We start from the raw sequence: 18,787 nt of genomic DNA on the forward strand, positions 1-18,787 counted from the left end.
TACCAAATACTGCTTGTCTTATTTGTCAAACTAGCAAATAGGCCTTATCCTCAATCATACAATTAATTTATTCCTCTTCCAAACCTTCTGAGTCTCCCATGGTAAAATCAACTTATTGCAGATGTGATGGTTCACATTTCATATGCTGAACTCTAATGCTAAAAAATAGAAAAAAGCACCTCTCTTACATAATGTTCAAGAGAAATTAAGTTATTTGAAATAATATGACAATATAATTCAGTCACTGCATAGGAATAATTATACTTAGCTTATTTGCAATTTCAATGTATTGTACAGAGAATCAATTATCAACTATTTCAGTTAGCTTTTTTAAAACTTTCCATAAAGACACTTAAAGCTTTAAAATGCATTCATAAAACATTAAAAAAATAATGACTGTTAATCACAAGTATAAACATTAAAAAGGTTAACACTATCCTTATTTTAGATTATGGAAGAAATGGAACGTTTCCACATAAATAAGAGCTGTATTTTGCAGAGGCAGTGCATAGGAAGCTCATCTAATACTGCATACTCCTAGCCAGCACTTGGCCCTGATTAATCTGACATGTATGTGAATTTATAAGAACAACAACAAAAAAAATTCCAACAGTATAATATAATTCAAAATTATACCACAAATACTGCTGTGGTGAGTTTTACTCATCAGCTACTAATAACGCTTGAGTGTTTGAGGTTTAAAAAATATTCTGTTTAAAGACTACTATGTCTTAAAATAAACAATGAAATTTTGCAATATAAGCCAAATGGTTTTACACTTGGAATGTCTGAATAGAGGGGAGAGGTAGGGACAGAGGGGCATATGAACTATTTTTTTTCTTAATTCTTTTTTTTTTAGATAATATTATGGTTAAGTAGCATGAATTTAAAAAAAAATCAATTCACTATTAACATTTTTATTTCTAGTCTTAATTTACTAAAATTAAAGTATCATCTGCCTTAGAATAAAAGAAAACACTTTCAATCCACAAAAGAAACCATCAAAATATTTAAGTTATTTGACTTGGTAATATGTAAAAAACTATATTTGTTTTGAAAAGATCTATTAAAAGACATAATAAAATCATATTAACTTTTTAAATATATCATGCAAATTCATTAGCTAGAAATAATCCATAGTAAAATTTTATAGCAGGAAATCATCTAGTTTGTGCCCCCTCCCATTTATGAATGAAGTCTTTTAAAATGATTTTGCCCAATATGACAAAGGTTGTAATTATTGAAACCAGCCATTATGACTTGTACTTTGACCAATGCACTGCAGTTGCCAAAGATTTTAGAGAGAGCAAGGTGACAGAGTAGATTAGAGCACTGGACCTGGAGTTAGGAAGCCATGAATTAAAATCTGGACTCAGACACTGACAATGTGACTGTAGCCAAGTCACTTAACTTCTATCTGCTTCAATTTCATCTTATGTAAAATGGGAATTTAAAAATAACACCTACCTCCCAGGGTTATAGTGAGAACCAAATGAGATAATATTTGTAAAGTTCTTTCAAAACCTTAAATCAATGGTAACTATTATTATTATTATTAAAATAGTTTATAATTTCCATCCAAGATTTTCTAATTTTCAGTAAAGACTGCAAAATTGTTTTCCTATAGTGCCTTGCAGAATCTAGTGGTGTTATTGAATGTTAGAACTGGAAGGTTCCTTACAGATCATTTAATTCACTCTCCTACCCATTTATAAGTGAGGGAAATGAGATTTTTCTGGAAGTTTCTTTCCCTTTTGATTCTACCTTGAGCCATGTTGTGTGAAGTGGTTAATTAAAATTCATTTGAGAGTTTAAAACCTACAACCTTTCATAGATTTGTACCCTGCAAATAAAAATATGATCACAAATACAGCCCTTTAAAACTATAACCCATCATAACCTAACAATATGATATACTCAAAATGATCTATAATCTCATTTTGACTTACTTGTCAAACACAAAGAAAACAATCAAATGCAATACTGAGTTAGAATATAAATTCATATGTGAAGTCTTACAAAGAAATCTGATGAATAATAAAGTTCAACATTGTAATTAAAATACCACACCATATCATACCACTTAAGAATCTGTCATATTGATGAGTTTATGTTGAATGTGTTTCTGCCTGGCCTTAATGAATAGAGAATATAATTTTAAAATATGAAGCGTCATGTCATAGTGAATAGGAGCCAGCCTGTCAAATAAGAAAGACTTGGATTTGAATTCTATCTCTGAAATATATTTGCTGTGTGACTATGGGCAAGAAGTGTAAATTACCCCAGGCAACTTTCTAAAATTTTAAGTTTTAGTGCAGGCACTGACCTGAATTGGTAGAATGAGGGACTTGTGTTTATTTGTTTGTTTTGTTTTACTGGGGTTTCTCTTTACTCATTAAATCTCAGGTCTGGATCACCCTTCTACCCTGGCCCACCATCATTTTAGAAATAAGAAGACATCCTATCCCATTTGAGATTCTTATTTCAAATATGACAGTCAATAGGGGAAGGGAATACCACATCTCTACCACCTGCCCCTGACTTTCCTAGCTAGGTACTCCTAAAAGCTCATGTCTTACACTAGCAGTTCTCATACATTTTGTTGTCAAAATCCTTCACACCCTAAAAATATTTATTTTTTGTTTATTGTGTTATATCTATTAATATTTGCTGCATTGGCATTATTATGAAAAGTTTTGACCTCGTATACGTCCTGAAATGATTCAAAGGATGCCCATGGGTCTACAAGTTATACATTGAAAACTGCTGCATTACTGAAAACCATTTCTACCTACATATAGGGTTTGATGACATTCAAACACCTCAATCCCCTAGTTAGTAAGTTCCTGTTCCCAGTGGTATTAATTTTATAAAGAAACCATGCTAGATTCCAAACAAAAACTTAAAAATTGGACTCAGAAACAAAATAATTATATTTATTTAGTACTTATGTTTCAGCAAACGTGAGTCAAATGCTGTGATAGAGTATGGTCTCAAAGTAGAGGAACATATATGTTTGGTATAGGGTACATTGTAATGCCAAGATTAGGAGTCATCATTTGGGGTAGCCAGGTAGCACAGCGAGTTAAGAGCACCGGCTCCAGTGTCGGGATGACCTGGGGATAGAATCCGGGCTCCGACACTTAACACCACACCCAGAAATAACTGGCCATCTAACCTTGAGCAAGTTACTTAACCCCGATTTCTTTAAAAAAAAAAAGTCATCATTTAAAAAAAAATGATTAAATTAAATTTAGTTTGAACTGTATTTATGAACCATTTCCAATGTTCTAGATGCTGGAATATTAAGTATCTTTGTATAAACAAAAACCATTTTTGTACCTTTATCTATAATTTAACTACCCCCCCTTTCATACTTATTTAAGATCTCTTAAATTACCAACTTCATGGAAATTATAGGAAAAAAGGTCTAGTTCCAAGCCCCTAGATGATTTTTCTGAAAGTTTTTGATTCTTAAAAAAATCTACCAAATAACATCTTAAATGAACTTCTGAGGAGAGATAGTCAAGTTATATGATTTATTGATTTTTAAATGTGGCATTATATGAACTAAATTATGTGACTTATCTGCTTAACTACATTGTGAATATTTTAAGGGACATCACTTTTATGTACTTTGAGAAAGGAATAAGCATTTATTAAATGCCCACTATGTGCCAGGAATCATACTAAGTGCTTTACAAATATTATCTAATTCAAACCTTGTACAAAATAATTTGGGATAGTGGAAGAAGAACCAAGATTGGAGCCAAGGAGACGCTAATCTTCCCTAGCCGTATGGCTGTGAACAGGGCATATCTTCTCAGAACCTGGATTTCCTACTAGCAAAATATGGATAATAATATCTATGCTTACAAATTCACTGAATTAGCTTAAGATTCAATTAAGATGGCAAAATAGCATGCATGCAATAAAGCAATTGATAATAGTCAGTCATGATAACCCAAGCAATATAACTATTGGCTGTTGGGGTGGTGGTAACACAAGTGATGATGATAATGATGAAGATGATGGTGATGGTGATGATGGTGACAAGGACAGAAATTAAAATCTTATCTTTACATACTGCAGATCACTTAAACTCTTAGTAATTATTGGGTAAATCCAGATGCATACCTTGATTAATGAATTATATTTTACCATTTAATTCAATAATTATTGAATGCTACCTCACACATCAACCTGGGTGAAAAGAGTTAAAAGATGCTTAAAATATTTTTTCTTAGTTTGCATTTCCTTCCCGCTCCTTCTCTGGAAATTTCTTATTTAACCAATAAATTCTCTCTCCTGATTTCTTTCTTGAAAAAGATAAGGAAAATTAGTCACTGTCCCTTTTCAATAAATATTTGTTTATTGGTTTAATAATTTTTGTGAGAAAAGACAAAGTTTATTTATTTTATAATTTCCTATGATTTTTTCCCTTCAACTTTTATTTAACCGTAAGCAGTTAACTTAGTGTTACTAAGCACTTAACAGGCAAAATATTATTTTTTGAGATGGGGGAATTTGGGCAAGGTTGAATTATTTCTTAGAACAGGTACTGGGCATTAAATCATTTTCAGGTAAAGCACAAAGCAGAATAGAGATGACTTAATTCATCAGTTTCCCATGTGGGTGTCAGTTATGATGTGTTAATATCTTTTTTTTTTCTTTGACCTTACAGCTTTCTCCATCTCCAGCGAGAATAGCCAGGTTGTCATGATAGCCATTTCAGCTGCAGTAGCAATTATTCTTCTTACAGTTGTAGTGTATGTCCTGATTGGGAGGTGAGTTCATCATCTCTCATATACATTTACTTTCTTTTCTTAACTGCTGCCAGAGTTTGATGAAAGAAGTCAAATCAGGAATTTCCAGGCAGAAGAGTTACTTGGACTTGAAATTCTATTGTCTTCTCTTTTTTCTACCCCTATCTTTTTCTCCCCTCTTCATCTTACCTTACCTAGCTGTTCTCTCTTTTTTTCTTTCTTTCTCCTATTCTGTTTGCCTCCTTTTCTTCTCCAGAAGCCCATAGCAACACTACACAACAGTAATGATCGCTAATAATAGCAGACCCCAATCTTCATACATTTAATAGTTGTAAAAAAAATCTGTAAAAACTATAAAGATTCTAAGGCCATTGAAAATTTCAATTGGAGAGACAATATAGTAGGGTTTGGGAAATTCCAAAAAGCTTCCCATTAATCAGTTTTCCAGTCTTCTGAGAGTTCAGCTTTCTTGTAGAGAACATAGAAAATGTGAACATCATTAAACTTTCACTAGAGCATTTAATTGTTTAGGGAAAACCCTTTTTCTCATGCTCCTTTCACATGCTATAAATATATAATGATTCCACATTTCCTTTTCCAATGTTCCTTCCTCTTGCTTTGTTCCTAGATTTTGTGGCTATAACAAATCAAAGCATGGTCCAGAGGAAAAAAGACTTCACTTTGGGAATGGACACTGTAAGTTTCTGTATTTTGATTTCAATGTTTTAAATTTAGCATTTGTTGATTTATGAACAAAATCATATTTTGCCCTGTGTCTATGATAAGAAGTAACATTTTCAAGAGGAACAATAGAATAAATGAACTTGGTCTCCAAAGGAAAAGAAAGTTTGTTTCCCAACATTAAGTAATCTTCAAGATGCTACATTTCAAAATTAAAATAAGTGGTAACCTATGGATTATATCTAAATATGGGTTTTAAACCAAATGTTTTCTACTACACATTGCTGAAATGCGAAACAGAACATCAGCTTTCTCATTTCTAATCTCTCTGATGAAATGTAAATAGAAACTTATTTTCTACGTTCTTGGGAGAAAAAATGCCTCTGCACTGTCCTATTCCATATTTGCCTACCAAAAGGAAGCTACCAAACATTCTGTTTTATTGTGAAGTTACCTGATAGTCAATTATTACCTAAACCTATATATTTCAAATTTTAATACTACCAACTGAGCCTCTTCCATTTTTTATTTCCATAAGATAAACTCCTCTGGAAAGGAGAGTGCTTAATTGCAGATGAAAAAGCCTTCTGGTTTTAGTTTTGGTGAAGCAAATTGTCCCAGATGTTTTTGGAGAATGCAAATTAGTTTATTTTTCAAAAATATATCCCATCTGAAAGTAGCAACCAAAACCTAATTCCATAAAAGAAGCAGTTTAATTTTTAAAAATATTATTTTAAAATAGAGTTTATCTACCTATAAAAATCTGTTTGACTTAAAAAAATATATTTGCTAAAAAATCTGCATGTTAATGGAAATTGCCCCCTGGATTTACTTCTAAAAACTGCAATATTAGCTACATCTCAAGTGAAAATTTTATTAATAATTGCCAACAAGAAGTGTATGTACAGTAGCTTAGAGAAAGAATATATTACAGTATTTAATTGCAATGGGACAGAAGTGGCACCAATTGCCAGATTAAATTATTCTTTTTGCCTAATTTCTTTTCTTTCTGTTTCACTTCTGAGTGGAACATAACTGTTATAGTTGATAGGTTCATTATACTACCACTGACAATTAATGAACAATTAATAAACTGGACACAAACAACCCGATATTTATGTGTGCCCCATATCAGTAATGTTTCATGATTCAAAGTTAATGAGGTTATAAAATAAAGGCATTCATTAAAATAGTGCCACAGATGAATTGCAGGTCATGGTTTGTTTTTTTCCCTGGCTGTCTGACACGGGTGAAGCAATAGCCATTTATGAATTAGCCCAAGAAGTTAAATTCCTATGGATTAAGAAGTCTTTAATTTGGACTAGACAGTTGACTATAAATATTGTTTTTAGAGCAGTACCATGCCAATTCTATACATTTTATTAGAATCATAAATCTAATGAATTTGAGCCTTTGATGTCTTTTTTGTAAACATGCATTTACTGTATCACAAAAACCTGCTGTAGCTATGAGGTTCTATAGTGACATTTGTTAAAACTTAACTTTTCTTGAATTTCACAATGTCCTTAAAAGACACAGAAAGTTCACTTTACTCTTGCTAGAAGAGGATCAGGTAACCTCCATGCCTGTCGTAAAGTTTCCTCATCTTAAATACCACAGATGGTTTATTTCAGTCCATTTATTCTGTATTACTTTTAAAAAGCTCCAGCTAGAAAATTCCCTCCAGCCTTATTACAAATCCTATAATATTGCTTCAAAGGAACAGAAATGTGCTTCACCTCCTCAGATGCTATCCCTTTTCCCTCTTTGGCCAGGGCCACTTTTTTTTTAACCTTTTGCTGCCCTTAGGGCAATTCATGCTGGTAAAATGGAAATGGAAATTACTGTGTTTGCACAAAATGAGCTGTAAAGTAGTACAGCTTAACTCATGTGAATGTGTTTATTATCTGCTTTTCATGACAGAATCCAGTTACTTTATGTGCTGCTCTTAATTATTGGTGTGAAGGGATTATTCTTCTTGCAGCCTGGATCACCTGATCTCTGGATCCTCTGGGGTGGCCATTTAAAAATCAGCAGCAGAAATCCCAACAGGGAACCATCTTTTAATTTTGTTGTGTGTGGTAGGTTTTTGTTGGTGGTGGTGGTTTTTGTTAAAAATTGAATAGTGTGAGGAGGACTGTAACTTGAATTTAGTGTGGATGGAAAAGCCACTTAATTTTTTTTTTAATGAGCAACAATATACGGTCAATTACTTTTTGTTTTTTTGTAGGAATAATCACTAGTCTTTTTAGCCATATTTTTTTTTTTCTGTTAGTACTTTCCTTAGTGAACTTAAAAAAGAGAACCACCCACAAAACCATTGTTTTTGAGCCCAGCTACTTATTTTGCAATCTTTTTTTGAGGCAATTTCCTGGCAACTCATTTTATAATCCTCTCAGTAAATTTTGATGGCAGTCAGTCTCCATAAAATTGATTTTCTTAAGCTCTTCTGAGAAAAGAAACACAGTTGTGATTATTTGCTAAAATAATGCCTGAGGTTTGAAAGCATTTTTTCTTTGAGTAATAAATACTAATATTCCTTTGCTTAACATCAGGATATAAGCTAAATCATGTAAGATGTAATCATTGTCCTAGCTGAAGCTAATGGGCCTTAGCTATAGGCATTCAATTTATTACAGTGGGACCCAAATAGTGAGAAGAGAGGGGGACAACAGACTGAGAGGCGTCATTGTGGTCTCATGAGTATTGCTACCAATTCTAATCCTAAGTGATGACAGTCACATTATCAATAGCTTTTTTTTCCAAGGATCCCTTTTAGTTTTTATCTCTTTTTAGGTTAAAAAACAAAGCAAAACAAAAACTAACAAACCCTCCTCAGCTTCAGCATCTGGCTTTGAAGTTCCCTCAGTTGTACTTCACTCCAGCCCTAAGCTTCAAAGGTCCTTGGAAGTTAGAGGGGAAGCAGGTTAGAGAGTACCCAACCCTGTTTCCAAGTTGAAGCAATGCAAGCAGCAGCTGCCAGATGAAGCAGGTGTGGAGTTAGCAGAGCTGATCTCTTTCTTTTGCCCTGTATTCTTTTTTTTTTTTCTTATTTTTTGCTTTTTGGTGGGCAGTTGGGGTTCTATGACTTGCCCAAGCTTACACAGCTAGTTTGTCTTTTTTTTTTTTGTGTGTGTGTGTGTGTGTGTGTGTGTGTGTGTGTGTGTGTGTGTGTGTGTGTGTGTGTGTTAAATGTCTGAGGCCAGAACCGAACTTGGGTCCTCCTGACTCCGGGGCCAGAGCCCTGGAGCTTTACTGACTGCGCCACCTAGCCACCCCTTGCCCTGTATTCTTTCATTCTCACAACATTTGAGGAAGGAAACGATGAAGTAATGTTAACTCCCTTCTTACCACTCCATCCCATCCCACCTAGTCTGACAATTTTTATTGCTGGAAAACTTTTTCAAGAATACTTAAATGCCTTCTCTCTGATGGATTTCCAATAGAGTAGCTCCTTAAGTGTTCAAAAAATGGTCACTTGGATTCAGTGGAAGTGTTGGATATTTTTAACCTGATCTTTGTGGATTGTCTATAGTACAGCATTACTTGGAAAGAAATTTGCAATACCCATGAACTGTTCAATTACCGTCTTTCATGTTACTCAGTATGTACTGCAAGATGACATTAATGAACTTGTTTGGCACTGTGCAAAGAAAGCACTCAGTCTCTCTGAGCCTAACTTTCCTAGTCTGTGAATTTGGCATAGTATTACTCATATGAACTACTTCAAAGTATTATATGAAGTATAACACAAATAATTATGTGTATATAAATGTTATGGTCAACCCAAACAGAAAAGCAGCTTTAGACTCAGGAACAACACCTGACTGACAAATAACTTACTCTGTGACTTTGAGCAAGTCATAATTCTATTACATTATAAGTTAAAAAAGAATGGCTAGTAGGTAGGGGTAAATTCTGCTATCTGAATTTAGTGTAGAGCAGAAATAACAAGTCAACTTATTATTGGCCTGAACATTTCTATTTTTGAAAAATGAAATGATAAGAAACTCTCCCTCCATTACAAATATTAGTAAAAATTAAACCTAATGATTCTTGTCATCTTCATTCCTAAAACTGTGGGCGTTATTTCTAAAATTAGGAAATAGACTGTGATCATTAGATGTCAATAGCTATGTATTTCAGTTCAAATATGTTTTTGAACTAATAATTATTATCTGTGAGACAGTGAACAAGTAACATCATTTCACTGACCTAACTTTATCTGTAAAATGAGGAAGTTAGATTTATACAATATCTGAGACACTTTCTAACAGAACCACTAATCTAGTGATATTTCTACATTATTCCTTTGGGAGTTAATTTATGTCATTTAGCAGTCAAAGTTATTCCTGTTCTGTTAATTGAAGAACTTCAAATTCAGATGTTATACTGTCACATCTAAATCTTTTTCACACATACACATAAGAGAAGGATATTTTTTTTGGTTGTTCTCATTTCACTTAAATTCCTAAATATTCCTTGAAATATTTTACCTACAAATCTATAAATATATCATTGAAAAATTAATATATTCCTAGGGAATTTTATATTATTTTATAACAATTCATACACCTCTTGTGTTTGTAATTTATTCCTTAAAGGAATGACCAGAATGGTTTTTCATGCCTGAAGCCCTCTTGCAAGATTTATTCAACTGTCATTTATTAATATTATGCATTATCATTAATTATGTTGACATTAATTAATTGTAATAAAGAAAATAATACTTTTTTGTCATTTTGGCCCAATTAAATGGGTAACTGGGGCTGCATAGATCTGTTCCACTAATGGAGATAAAGGTAAATGAATTCTACTTTGTGGGTTACTCAAAACATTTTTTAGCCTTTACCTGCTGGTCCACCTGCCTTCCTTGATGGCAAGAATAGTCTTGCTCATCTTTTAAATCACCAGTTATTTTTTTAAAATAATGCTTATAATACCTAACTCTATATTTGTCCATGTCTGGGATATCAGGGAAAAGGTAAATGCTAATTACAGTACAAAAATGTAAGGACATTTCCCTTTATCAATAATTTGTTGATATTTGATTTATACCATAGATTTTCTTGGTGCTAAGAGCCCAGTTCTAATAATGCATCCTTGTCCTGTCCCCTTCTTTTACAGTAAAACTTCCAGGTCTCAGAACTTATGTAGATCCCCATACATATGAAGACCCTAACCAGGCTGTACATGAGTTTGCCAAGGAGTTGGACGCTACCAGTATATCTATTGACAAAGTTGTTGGAGCAGGTAAACCCTATATAATGTAATTATTTTCTAAAAGTGCTCAACAGGGTATTACGGTCAAAGCAATATTTGTATTTGTTTCATAATCATCACCATGATCATCTTGTCCATTTGTCCATCTGTCAGTGAGGCAGCTAAATGTCTGAGTATCAAGAATGTTGGACTTGGAGTTAGGAAGACATGAATTTCAATCCTACGCTAGACACTAATTTAGCAAGCCACACGAACTCTCTCATTTCCATATCTATAAAATGAGGATAATAATAGCACCTACCTACCTGAAGGAATTGTTGCAAAGATCAAATGAGATAATATTTGTAAAGCTCTTTGCAAAACATAAAGTGCTATAAATGCTAGACGACATCATCAATATTATTATCTATGAATGCATCTTTTCTGTTTCTCTCTATAAAAATAGCCAGTATGGAATGGTGAGTCAAAAAGATAACTAAGTCTACTCATTTCCCTTGTGCTAAATGCATTACTAGGAGAAATTTTCTCTTGCCAAAGTGAAAGGTTGAAATTTGAAAATAGTGGAGGTGTGCTTAATGGAATTTAATGATTTCAAAGGTGCCAGACTTATAGATCTGTAAACCACAACATTCATACTTAGGATCTATTCAGCTTCTCAGATTGCAGGAAAAGCAAAATCTTTCCAAGGTCACTATGATGATGTGTCAAAAAGACTGATTCCAGGGATATTAAAGTGCAGTTTTACTTTGTTTTGAGCAAACCCAATATGTGGAAATCTACTTGAACTCCAAGGATGTACTTTATAAAATTACATCATCAATTAGATGTTTTTAAAAGCTTCAAATTTGTCTAGTTCAAGTAAAATGTGACAATCAAAAATGGAGGAGTATGCACAATTTTGGAAAGCTTTACAAGAAATAAGAAACACTGAGTCAGAGTCCACTAAGAACAATTTCCTTACAGAGAGTAAAAATTAAGAAGACAAGTCAGTAAGAGAAAGCTAGAGTTCCCCATGTCAATGAAGTCATAAATCCAGAAATATGTATTTGTGTGTATATGCACAAACACACACATACATACACACAAGTTTCTGGTCATATCACTCAGTTGTAATCAATCTTACAGGTATATGCCATTCTTTAACTGGCATATACATAGCAATACACATATGCACATGCATACAGATATGTATGCATGCATTATGAATATATATATACAGATATATGTATGTGTGTATACATATATATGTATATATTTCATTTAAAGGATGGTGAATTCCTATAAGAACCTGAGATAAACAGTTAATTGTCTTGTGTTTTGTTTTGTTTTGTTTTCACCTTTACATAAAGTGAAGATGGAAAGAGAATTCTAGTATACTATAGAAGTATGGTGAAAATACTAAGGAACCAAGGGCTTGTTGGCCATCACTATGGGACATCTAGGTGGCACAGTCAATAGAGTTCTGGTCCTGGAGTCAGGAAGACCTGATTTCAAATCCAGCCCTAGATACTCTCTAGCTGAGTAATCCTGGGCTTACTTAACCCTTTTAGCTTCAGTCTGCTCATCTGTAAAATGAGCTGCATAAGGAAATGGCAAACGACTTTAGAATCCTTGCTAAGAAAACCCCCAAAATGATTTTGAGAGTGAGACATGACTGAAAAAGGCTAAATAACAATAACAATCTAAATGAAATAAACTGCAAAGGAAACATCATGTAAGTATTGTAGTGAAGTACTGAAAAAAAATGTCTCTTCCAGTTATCTCGATCATATTATAGAAAGTCACATCACCTGTAAAGACAAAATACCACAAAGGTGTGGGACTGTTTTATCTCGACAAGGAAGATTTTGTTCCCAATACTTATGAGTCAGAAAACCAGCAATACAACAAATAGAGAGAACTTGCCTTAGAATTGGGGAGAACTGAGTTCAAGTTTTGTGTCTGACTTTGTGACTTTGGAGAAATCCTTCAAATTCTCAGTGCCCCAGTGAACTCTGTAAGACAGAGGTCCTTAACTTTTGTGTATGTGTGTGTCCATTATACATTTAGCAGTCTGGTGAAGCCTAAGGATCCCTTCTGAGAATAATGTTTTGTAAAGCATAAAATGACATATATAGAATTACAAAGGAAACACAGTTTGTTTGTTGAAATAATTATAATGTGTGCACACACGTGTGTATACACACATATATGGTCTATATATTACACATATATGCTATATATTATTAATGCATGTGTGCTTATGCATACTCATACATATATCTGTGTGTGAATGTGTACACACATACATATATATGTATATACATATGGAGAGAGAGAATTAGTTCATGGGCCTATGTTGTTTCTTTCTGAAACAATTTAAATTCTCCCTTGCTTTTCACCATATGTTTTTAAAATTAATTTTTGGAATACTTTTTTTTCTATTGTATTCATTTATAAACAGAATGCATACACTGCTCCCATGCCAGAAGCCAAACCTTTAAAGAAAGAGAAAGAGAAAAGGAGCCCGTCAGCAAATACAACCAACACATCAATGCTGTGTAATACTGTTTGCAGTAGTGCATACCCATATTCCACCACTGCTGCAAAGAAAAGTGGGATATGTATTTTGTTGACTCTTACTATTGGGTCACACTTAATATGTGACATTTAATATTGATTGTTATTCAAAGTATGTTAGTTATTTATTAAAGTTAGTTTTCTTTATATTTTTTCTCAATTCAAAATTCAGGATGGCTTCATGATTAATGAATTTATTTTAAACTCACCTTACAACCACATTTCCTCAGAGTCAAAACAGAACTAATTAGGAATTTCTTTTGTTTTTCCTTTCCCCTGGCTTTAGCTATTCACTAATTATCCTTCATCCTGAAGTTTTATTACTTTCTGGTTTTAATACTGTCCCACAAGAGTGCACTGTTATCCATCATCTTCAGTGGAAATAGTAGTTTGCTGCCCAAAGATTTTGCAAATTGAACTTGGGAGCTTGATGGGGTGAGGAAGAAAGGAAAGAGGAAAGGCTTAGGTACAGTTAGCACCTAAATCTACAGGTGTACACCCTATGAGTCTTGAGACAAATCTCTAATGACCTTTGATTTGGGTGACCTTGTTACTCTAACTGCAATGGCAGAGGCTTAAATTGATAGAGTATGTGTGTGTGTGTGTGTGTGTGTGTGTGTGTGTGTGTGTGTGTGTGTATTTAATGATTTTAAAACATGGGAATGTTGGAGAAATCATGCTCGTTAAAGGATTTTAGCTGGAAAAGAACAGATGTGGGAGGTCACTTCCAGAGCTATTACTCAGTATTGTGATAGGATTTACAGAAAGATTTACTGATCTTTTCTTGTTGCAGTGAGTTTGAGGTTAGTTGTTTTTTCTTCCTCTGAGTCCTTCACAGTTCCTGTTTCTGGGAAGACAAAGCTTAATAGAGCCACAATAATATTCATACACATTGTTGGCACCACTATCTGTCTGTGAAATCAAATCAGACTCACCAATAATATCGAAATCAACACAGACCCACAAACAATGTCCATGAGGTCAGCACAAATCATCAGTGAAGTCCCAGGACCTCCAAAACCCTTCTCCATGACTTCTGTACAGATACAACCAGAAAATCCTCTTTCAGGGCTTCCAGTAAGGTCCCAGGGCTTCTGTAGAAAGTATCACAAACATCAACACAGACAGAGCAGACAAACAGTGCGGGGATACCACAAATTTTCTCGTTCTTGACTGCCACAAGAACCCTCTTCTCAGTTCTGCTGTATTGAGCCCTGGGGCCCTCTCTCTGTAGTCTCTTTATATATCCAATCTGTTGCTAGTTGCTATTCAGTCATTTTGCAATTATATCTGACGCTTTCTGCCCCCATTTGGCATTTTCTTGGCAAATGTACTGGAGTGGTACACCATTTCCTTCTCCAAATCATTTTACACATGAGGAACCTGAGGCAAACGGGGTCAAGTGATTTTCCCAGGGTCACAAATCTAGTAAGTGTCTGAGGTAAGATTTGAACTCAAGAAGACTAGTCTTCCTGACTCCAGGCTGAGCACTGTATCCACTGTGCAATCTAGCTGCCTTATCTGTTGCCAAGGCCTTTTGATTTCATGTTTGCAACATTTCTTGAATAGGCTTCCTTCTCTTTTTGGACTTAACACTACTCTAGTGCTCAAGGCCTCATTACCTCATGACTGGGATATTGTAATAAGTTGCTATTTGGTTTCCTTTGGTTGGTCTACCTGCTTCAGTTTTCTCCCCATTTGAAGCTGTCCTACAGTTATCCAGCAAAGTGATTTTTCTGAAGTTCAGGTCCTCCCATATCACGCCTCCCACCTCTACTCAACTTCAGTGTCTCCCTATCACCTTGAGGATTAGATAAAAAAATACTGTTTGGCATTCAAAACCCTTTGTAACTTTGCCTCCATCTACCACCTTTCCAGTCTTCTTATAGTATACTTATTGTCCCATTCTCTAATCCAATAGCACTCACATCCTGTCTATTCCACAAACAAAACACTCTTCTCCCTAATGAAGACATTTTCTCTGGCTATCTTGTGCCAGCCAGGCAACACAGCAATGGACCTGGACTCAAGAACACCCAGGTTCAGATTCAGCCTTGGACACTTACTAGCTATGTGACCCCGGGCAAGTCTCTTAACCCGGTTTGCCTCAGTTTCCTCATTTGTAAAATGATCTGGAGAAGGAAATGACAAAGAACTCCAGTATCTTAACTAAAAAACAGTGAATGAATCAAAAAACAAACAAAACCCAAATGGGGTCACAAAGGGACACAAATGACTGACTGAACAACAGCAACTGATTGTCTTCATGCCTGGAATGCTCCAAACAATGACACCAAGGAACATCCTTTGGTAAATCAAGCTAAAAAAGTTAGGCATCAAAGAATGTATACTTAGAATAGACTTGAGAGGCCATTTAGAATAATAGAATATGATCATTGGAAATGGTAGAAAATGTAGTATAATTTATCCTAATACACCTGATAAGTGATAACCAAGCTTCTACTTTAAGATATCTAGTAGTGGAGAAATTCCAACTTATCAAGGAAAGAAATTCTATTTTTGGACAAATATTTCTTTTTTACTGCTTTGATTACATTAAAACAAATATGCCTTTCTGAAGCTTCAACCTATTGAACCTAGTTCAGTTTGAAGGACGTGTAAAACATGTCTAATCCCTCATTCCCATGCCAGCCCACCAAATTCCTGAAAACAGCTATCAGGTACTCCCTAAGTCTTCCTTTTTCCAAGATGAGCATCTTAAAATCCTATAAACAATCCTTATGTGGAATGATAATAAGTCTCTTTCACCCTCTTGGACAACCCTCAATTAATATGCTTCAGTTTATCAACATTATATCCAAAATATAGCACTAACAATTGAGCACAAAATTGCAGATAGGGTTTGGCTACGTGTAGAATACAATGGGATTATATTCTTCTTCATTTTAGATATTCTGTTTCTGGTACTGTGTCCAACATTTAATTTCCTTTGTTGACTGCAATATGATATTAAGACTGTATGGAGTTTGCAGTCTGCTGAAACTCGCAGCTCTTTTTCACATGCTGACTAACCACATGTACCTCATCCTCCCTTGGGTCATTGGATTATGAATTGCTGTATAATATTCATTATCCTTCCTCTGCTTGGACTTCTCCAGTAACAAGGAAGATTACCTATTACCTACTAAGTCAGTCCACAAGCATTTATTTAGTGCTTACTTTGGACCAGGCATTGTGCTAAGCATTAGGTATGCAAAAAAGGTAAAACAAAACAAAAACAGTCCTTGTTCTTGAGGAGCTAGCATCCAATGGAAGACACAACGTGCAGACAGCTATGGATAAACAAGATACATACACACCAAAGACAAATTGGGGACAATCTTAGGGGGCAGGCATTAATATTACGGAGGCCTGGGAAGGATTTAGTGCAGAAGGTGAGACTTTAGCTGAGACATGAAGGAAACCAAGAAGCAGAGATGAGGAGACAGAGAATTGCAGATGTGAAAGATACTAAAGTGATCAGAATCCCATTACACTTTTGGACAAAAAATGTGATCTGGATGTACCACCACTTAAGATGAGAAATTATTTATATTTACTTCCCTCCATGAAAGGTAGTGTTGCAATTTCTTTTATTTGTCCTAAAGGTCATCAATGCCTTACAAGACTGTGTCTTCCAGCTTCAACATTCTAAAGTGTGGTAAACAAATCCTTGTTCATCCCACCCATATCTTTCAAGTCCTTAAATCTTTCAGCTTTAATTAATTATATTATTAATTATATAATTATTAATAATATAATTAATTATAGGTTAATTATATAATTACCTTTTAAAAAGACATTTTATTAAAATAGTGGAAAGAAAAGTACCTTTGAAAGCCATTGAAAAGAATAATCCCATATAATAGTCTCATGGACTTCTCTCTTCCTTATCAATGAATAATCCAGCTAATGAATTTAGGTATTTAAAAAAATTTTCCCAGTTGGTATTTTCCAAGGAAATTTTAAATCATGAATTTCACTATAACCTCCTTTGATGCTTCTTTGTGGCATGAAGTGATGTGACTCCTGATTATCAAAGGTTAGGTCAGAAAAGGTATGGTATGCAATGATGAAAAAATATCTAAACCAAGAAATGTTTTAGTGAAGAAGTTTAACTAATATACGTAAAATCAGGTTTCAGCAGATTCATTGTCATCTTTATGGTCTTAAGTAAAAAACATATCTTAAGTTTGTTTGTTCTGAGGTAGAAATATGAACTGGTACATTTTTAGAATAATTAACCTGTATTTCCAATTCAACAAAAATTTATTAAGCAACTACTATATGTTAAACTCTATGTCAGGTTTTAGAGACACAAAGATTTAGTTAAAGTCACTGCCCTCAAGGAGCTCACAAGCATGCATTCTACTTATAATCTGCTAAAAATGTCTGAATCACTAAATTATAGCATAAGAAAATTGGAGGGTACTTCAACTGTCATCAAATTCAGTCCGTGAATGAAAGGAATCATCCATTTTAACATACTAAGCAGTCATTCAACCTCTACTTGAAGATTTCCAAGGAGAGGAAACTACCTTGGGGTAGACCATTCTGGTTTTTTGAGGTAATTTAACCATCAATTTTTCTTGACATCTGTAATGTAATGCCAAGCAAAGGCAACTTCCCAAGGTTCAAAATACCAGCATAGGTGCTCTCCATTTTATTCAGTGACCAACCAAGAACAGAGAAGATCAAAACATGACATCATTCAAAATACAGCATTTACTAAGTGTGATTAAATAATCTCCAAGGACTACCCCACCCCAGGACCTTCCAATCATTCAATCAATTACAAAGTCCCTGTTCTAAATACTACTCTACCCCTAGGCTGTACCTTCATTTAGTCCATCACAAAACCCCTCTTCTCAAATGGAGATTAGTTTCCAAACATAAGTAAAGTACATTCATTTGTTCAACCATAGAACACAAAAAGGTCAAAAGTTCCCCACCCCTGGATCACAATTGAATCTACCCCAGAGTTACATCAAGTTTAAGCACAGCACTTAATACCCAAATGGAGGTCTTTTCTTCATCTTGACAGGAGGCAAGTTCTCAGCAATCTTAGTTCCTGGGGAGACAAGGCTTAGCAAGGCCACAAGATACATTGCCAGTCTCTTCATTAATTCATCCTCTGTCTGTAGAACAGTCCTAGAACCCCTGAAAACATTAGCAAAACCCTCTCCCAGGATTTCTGTAAACATACAACCAGAAAATCCTTCTTCAGGGCTTCTGAACCAACAGAAAGGTTCCCAGACCCCTGCAACAACAGCACTGCCCTTCACCAGTGGACAGTATTCACTCTCTGTCTGCAGGACAGTCTCAGGGCTTCTTAACCAAAAGCCAGGTTCCAGGACTTCTTCAACAACAGGACTGTCTTTCACCAGTGGACAAATCTGGCAAAACAACATCAAAACAGACAGACAAAGTACCAGCAAAACAGCCATGTCTCCTCAGTCCTTGGCAGCTCAGGGGGCAGGTCTCAAAAGTCCAGGGCAATTCAAAGTGGCCCCCAGCAATTCTCTCAGTCTCTCTCTCTGCCTCCACGAGGTGCTGCT

The 18,787-nt window shown here is 34.7% G+C and overlaps 1 protein-coding gene across 3 annotated transcripts in view; it reads left to right on the forward strand.

Annotated features, from left to right (window-relative positions):
• The window catches only part of EPHA3 (EPH receptor A3), a 531,109-nt gene that overhangs the window by 422,546 nt on the left and 89,776 nt on the right, over nt 1–18,787 (forward strand). For all 3 annotated transcript variants that reach the window (XM_069093931.1, XM_069093930.1, XM_069093929.1), the window contains exons 8-10: nt 4,685–4,787; nt 5,395–5,462; nt 10,575–10,700. In XM_069093931.1, the coding sequence (XP_068950032.1) occupies nt 4,685–4,787; nt 5,395–5,462; nt 10,575–10,700 (297 nt within the window). The remainder of the gene's footprint in view (nt 1–4,684; nt 4,788–5,394; nt 5,463–10,574; nt 10,701–18,787) is intronic.

Source organism: Petaurus breviceps, unplaced genomic scaffold (assembly GCF_028583685.1).
Source record: "Petaurus breviceps papuanus isolate PSGF00001 unplaced genomic scaffold, PetGlider_PUasm1.0 213, whole genome shotgun sequence".
Lineage (NCBI taxonomy): Eukaryota > Metazoa > Chordata > Mammalia > Diprotodontia > Petauridae > Petaurus > Petaurus breviceps.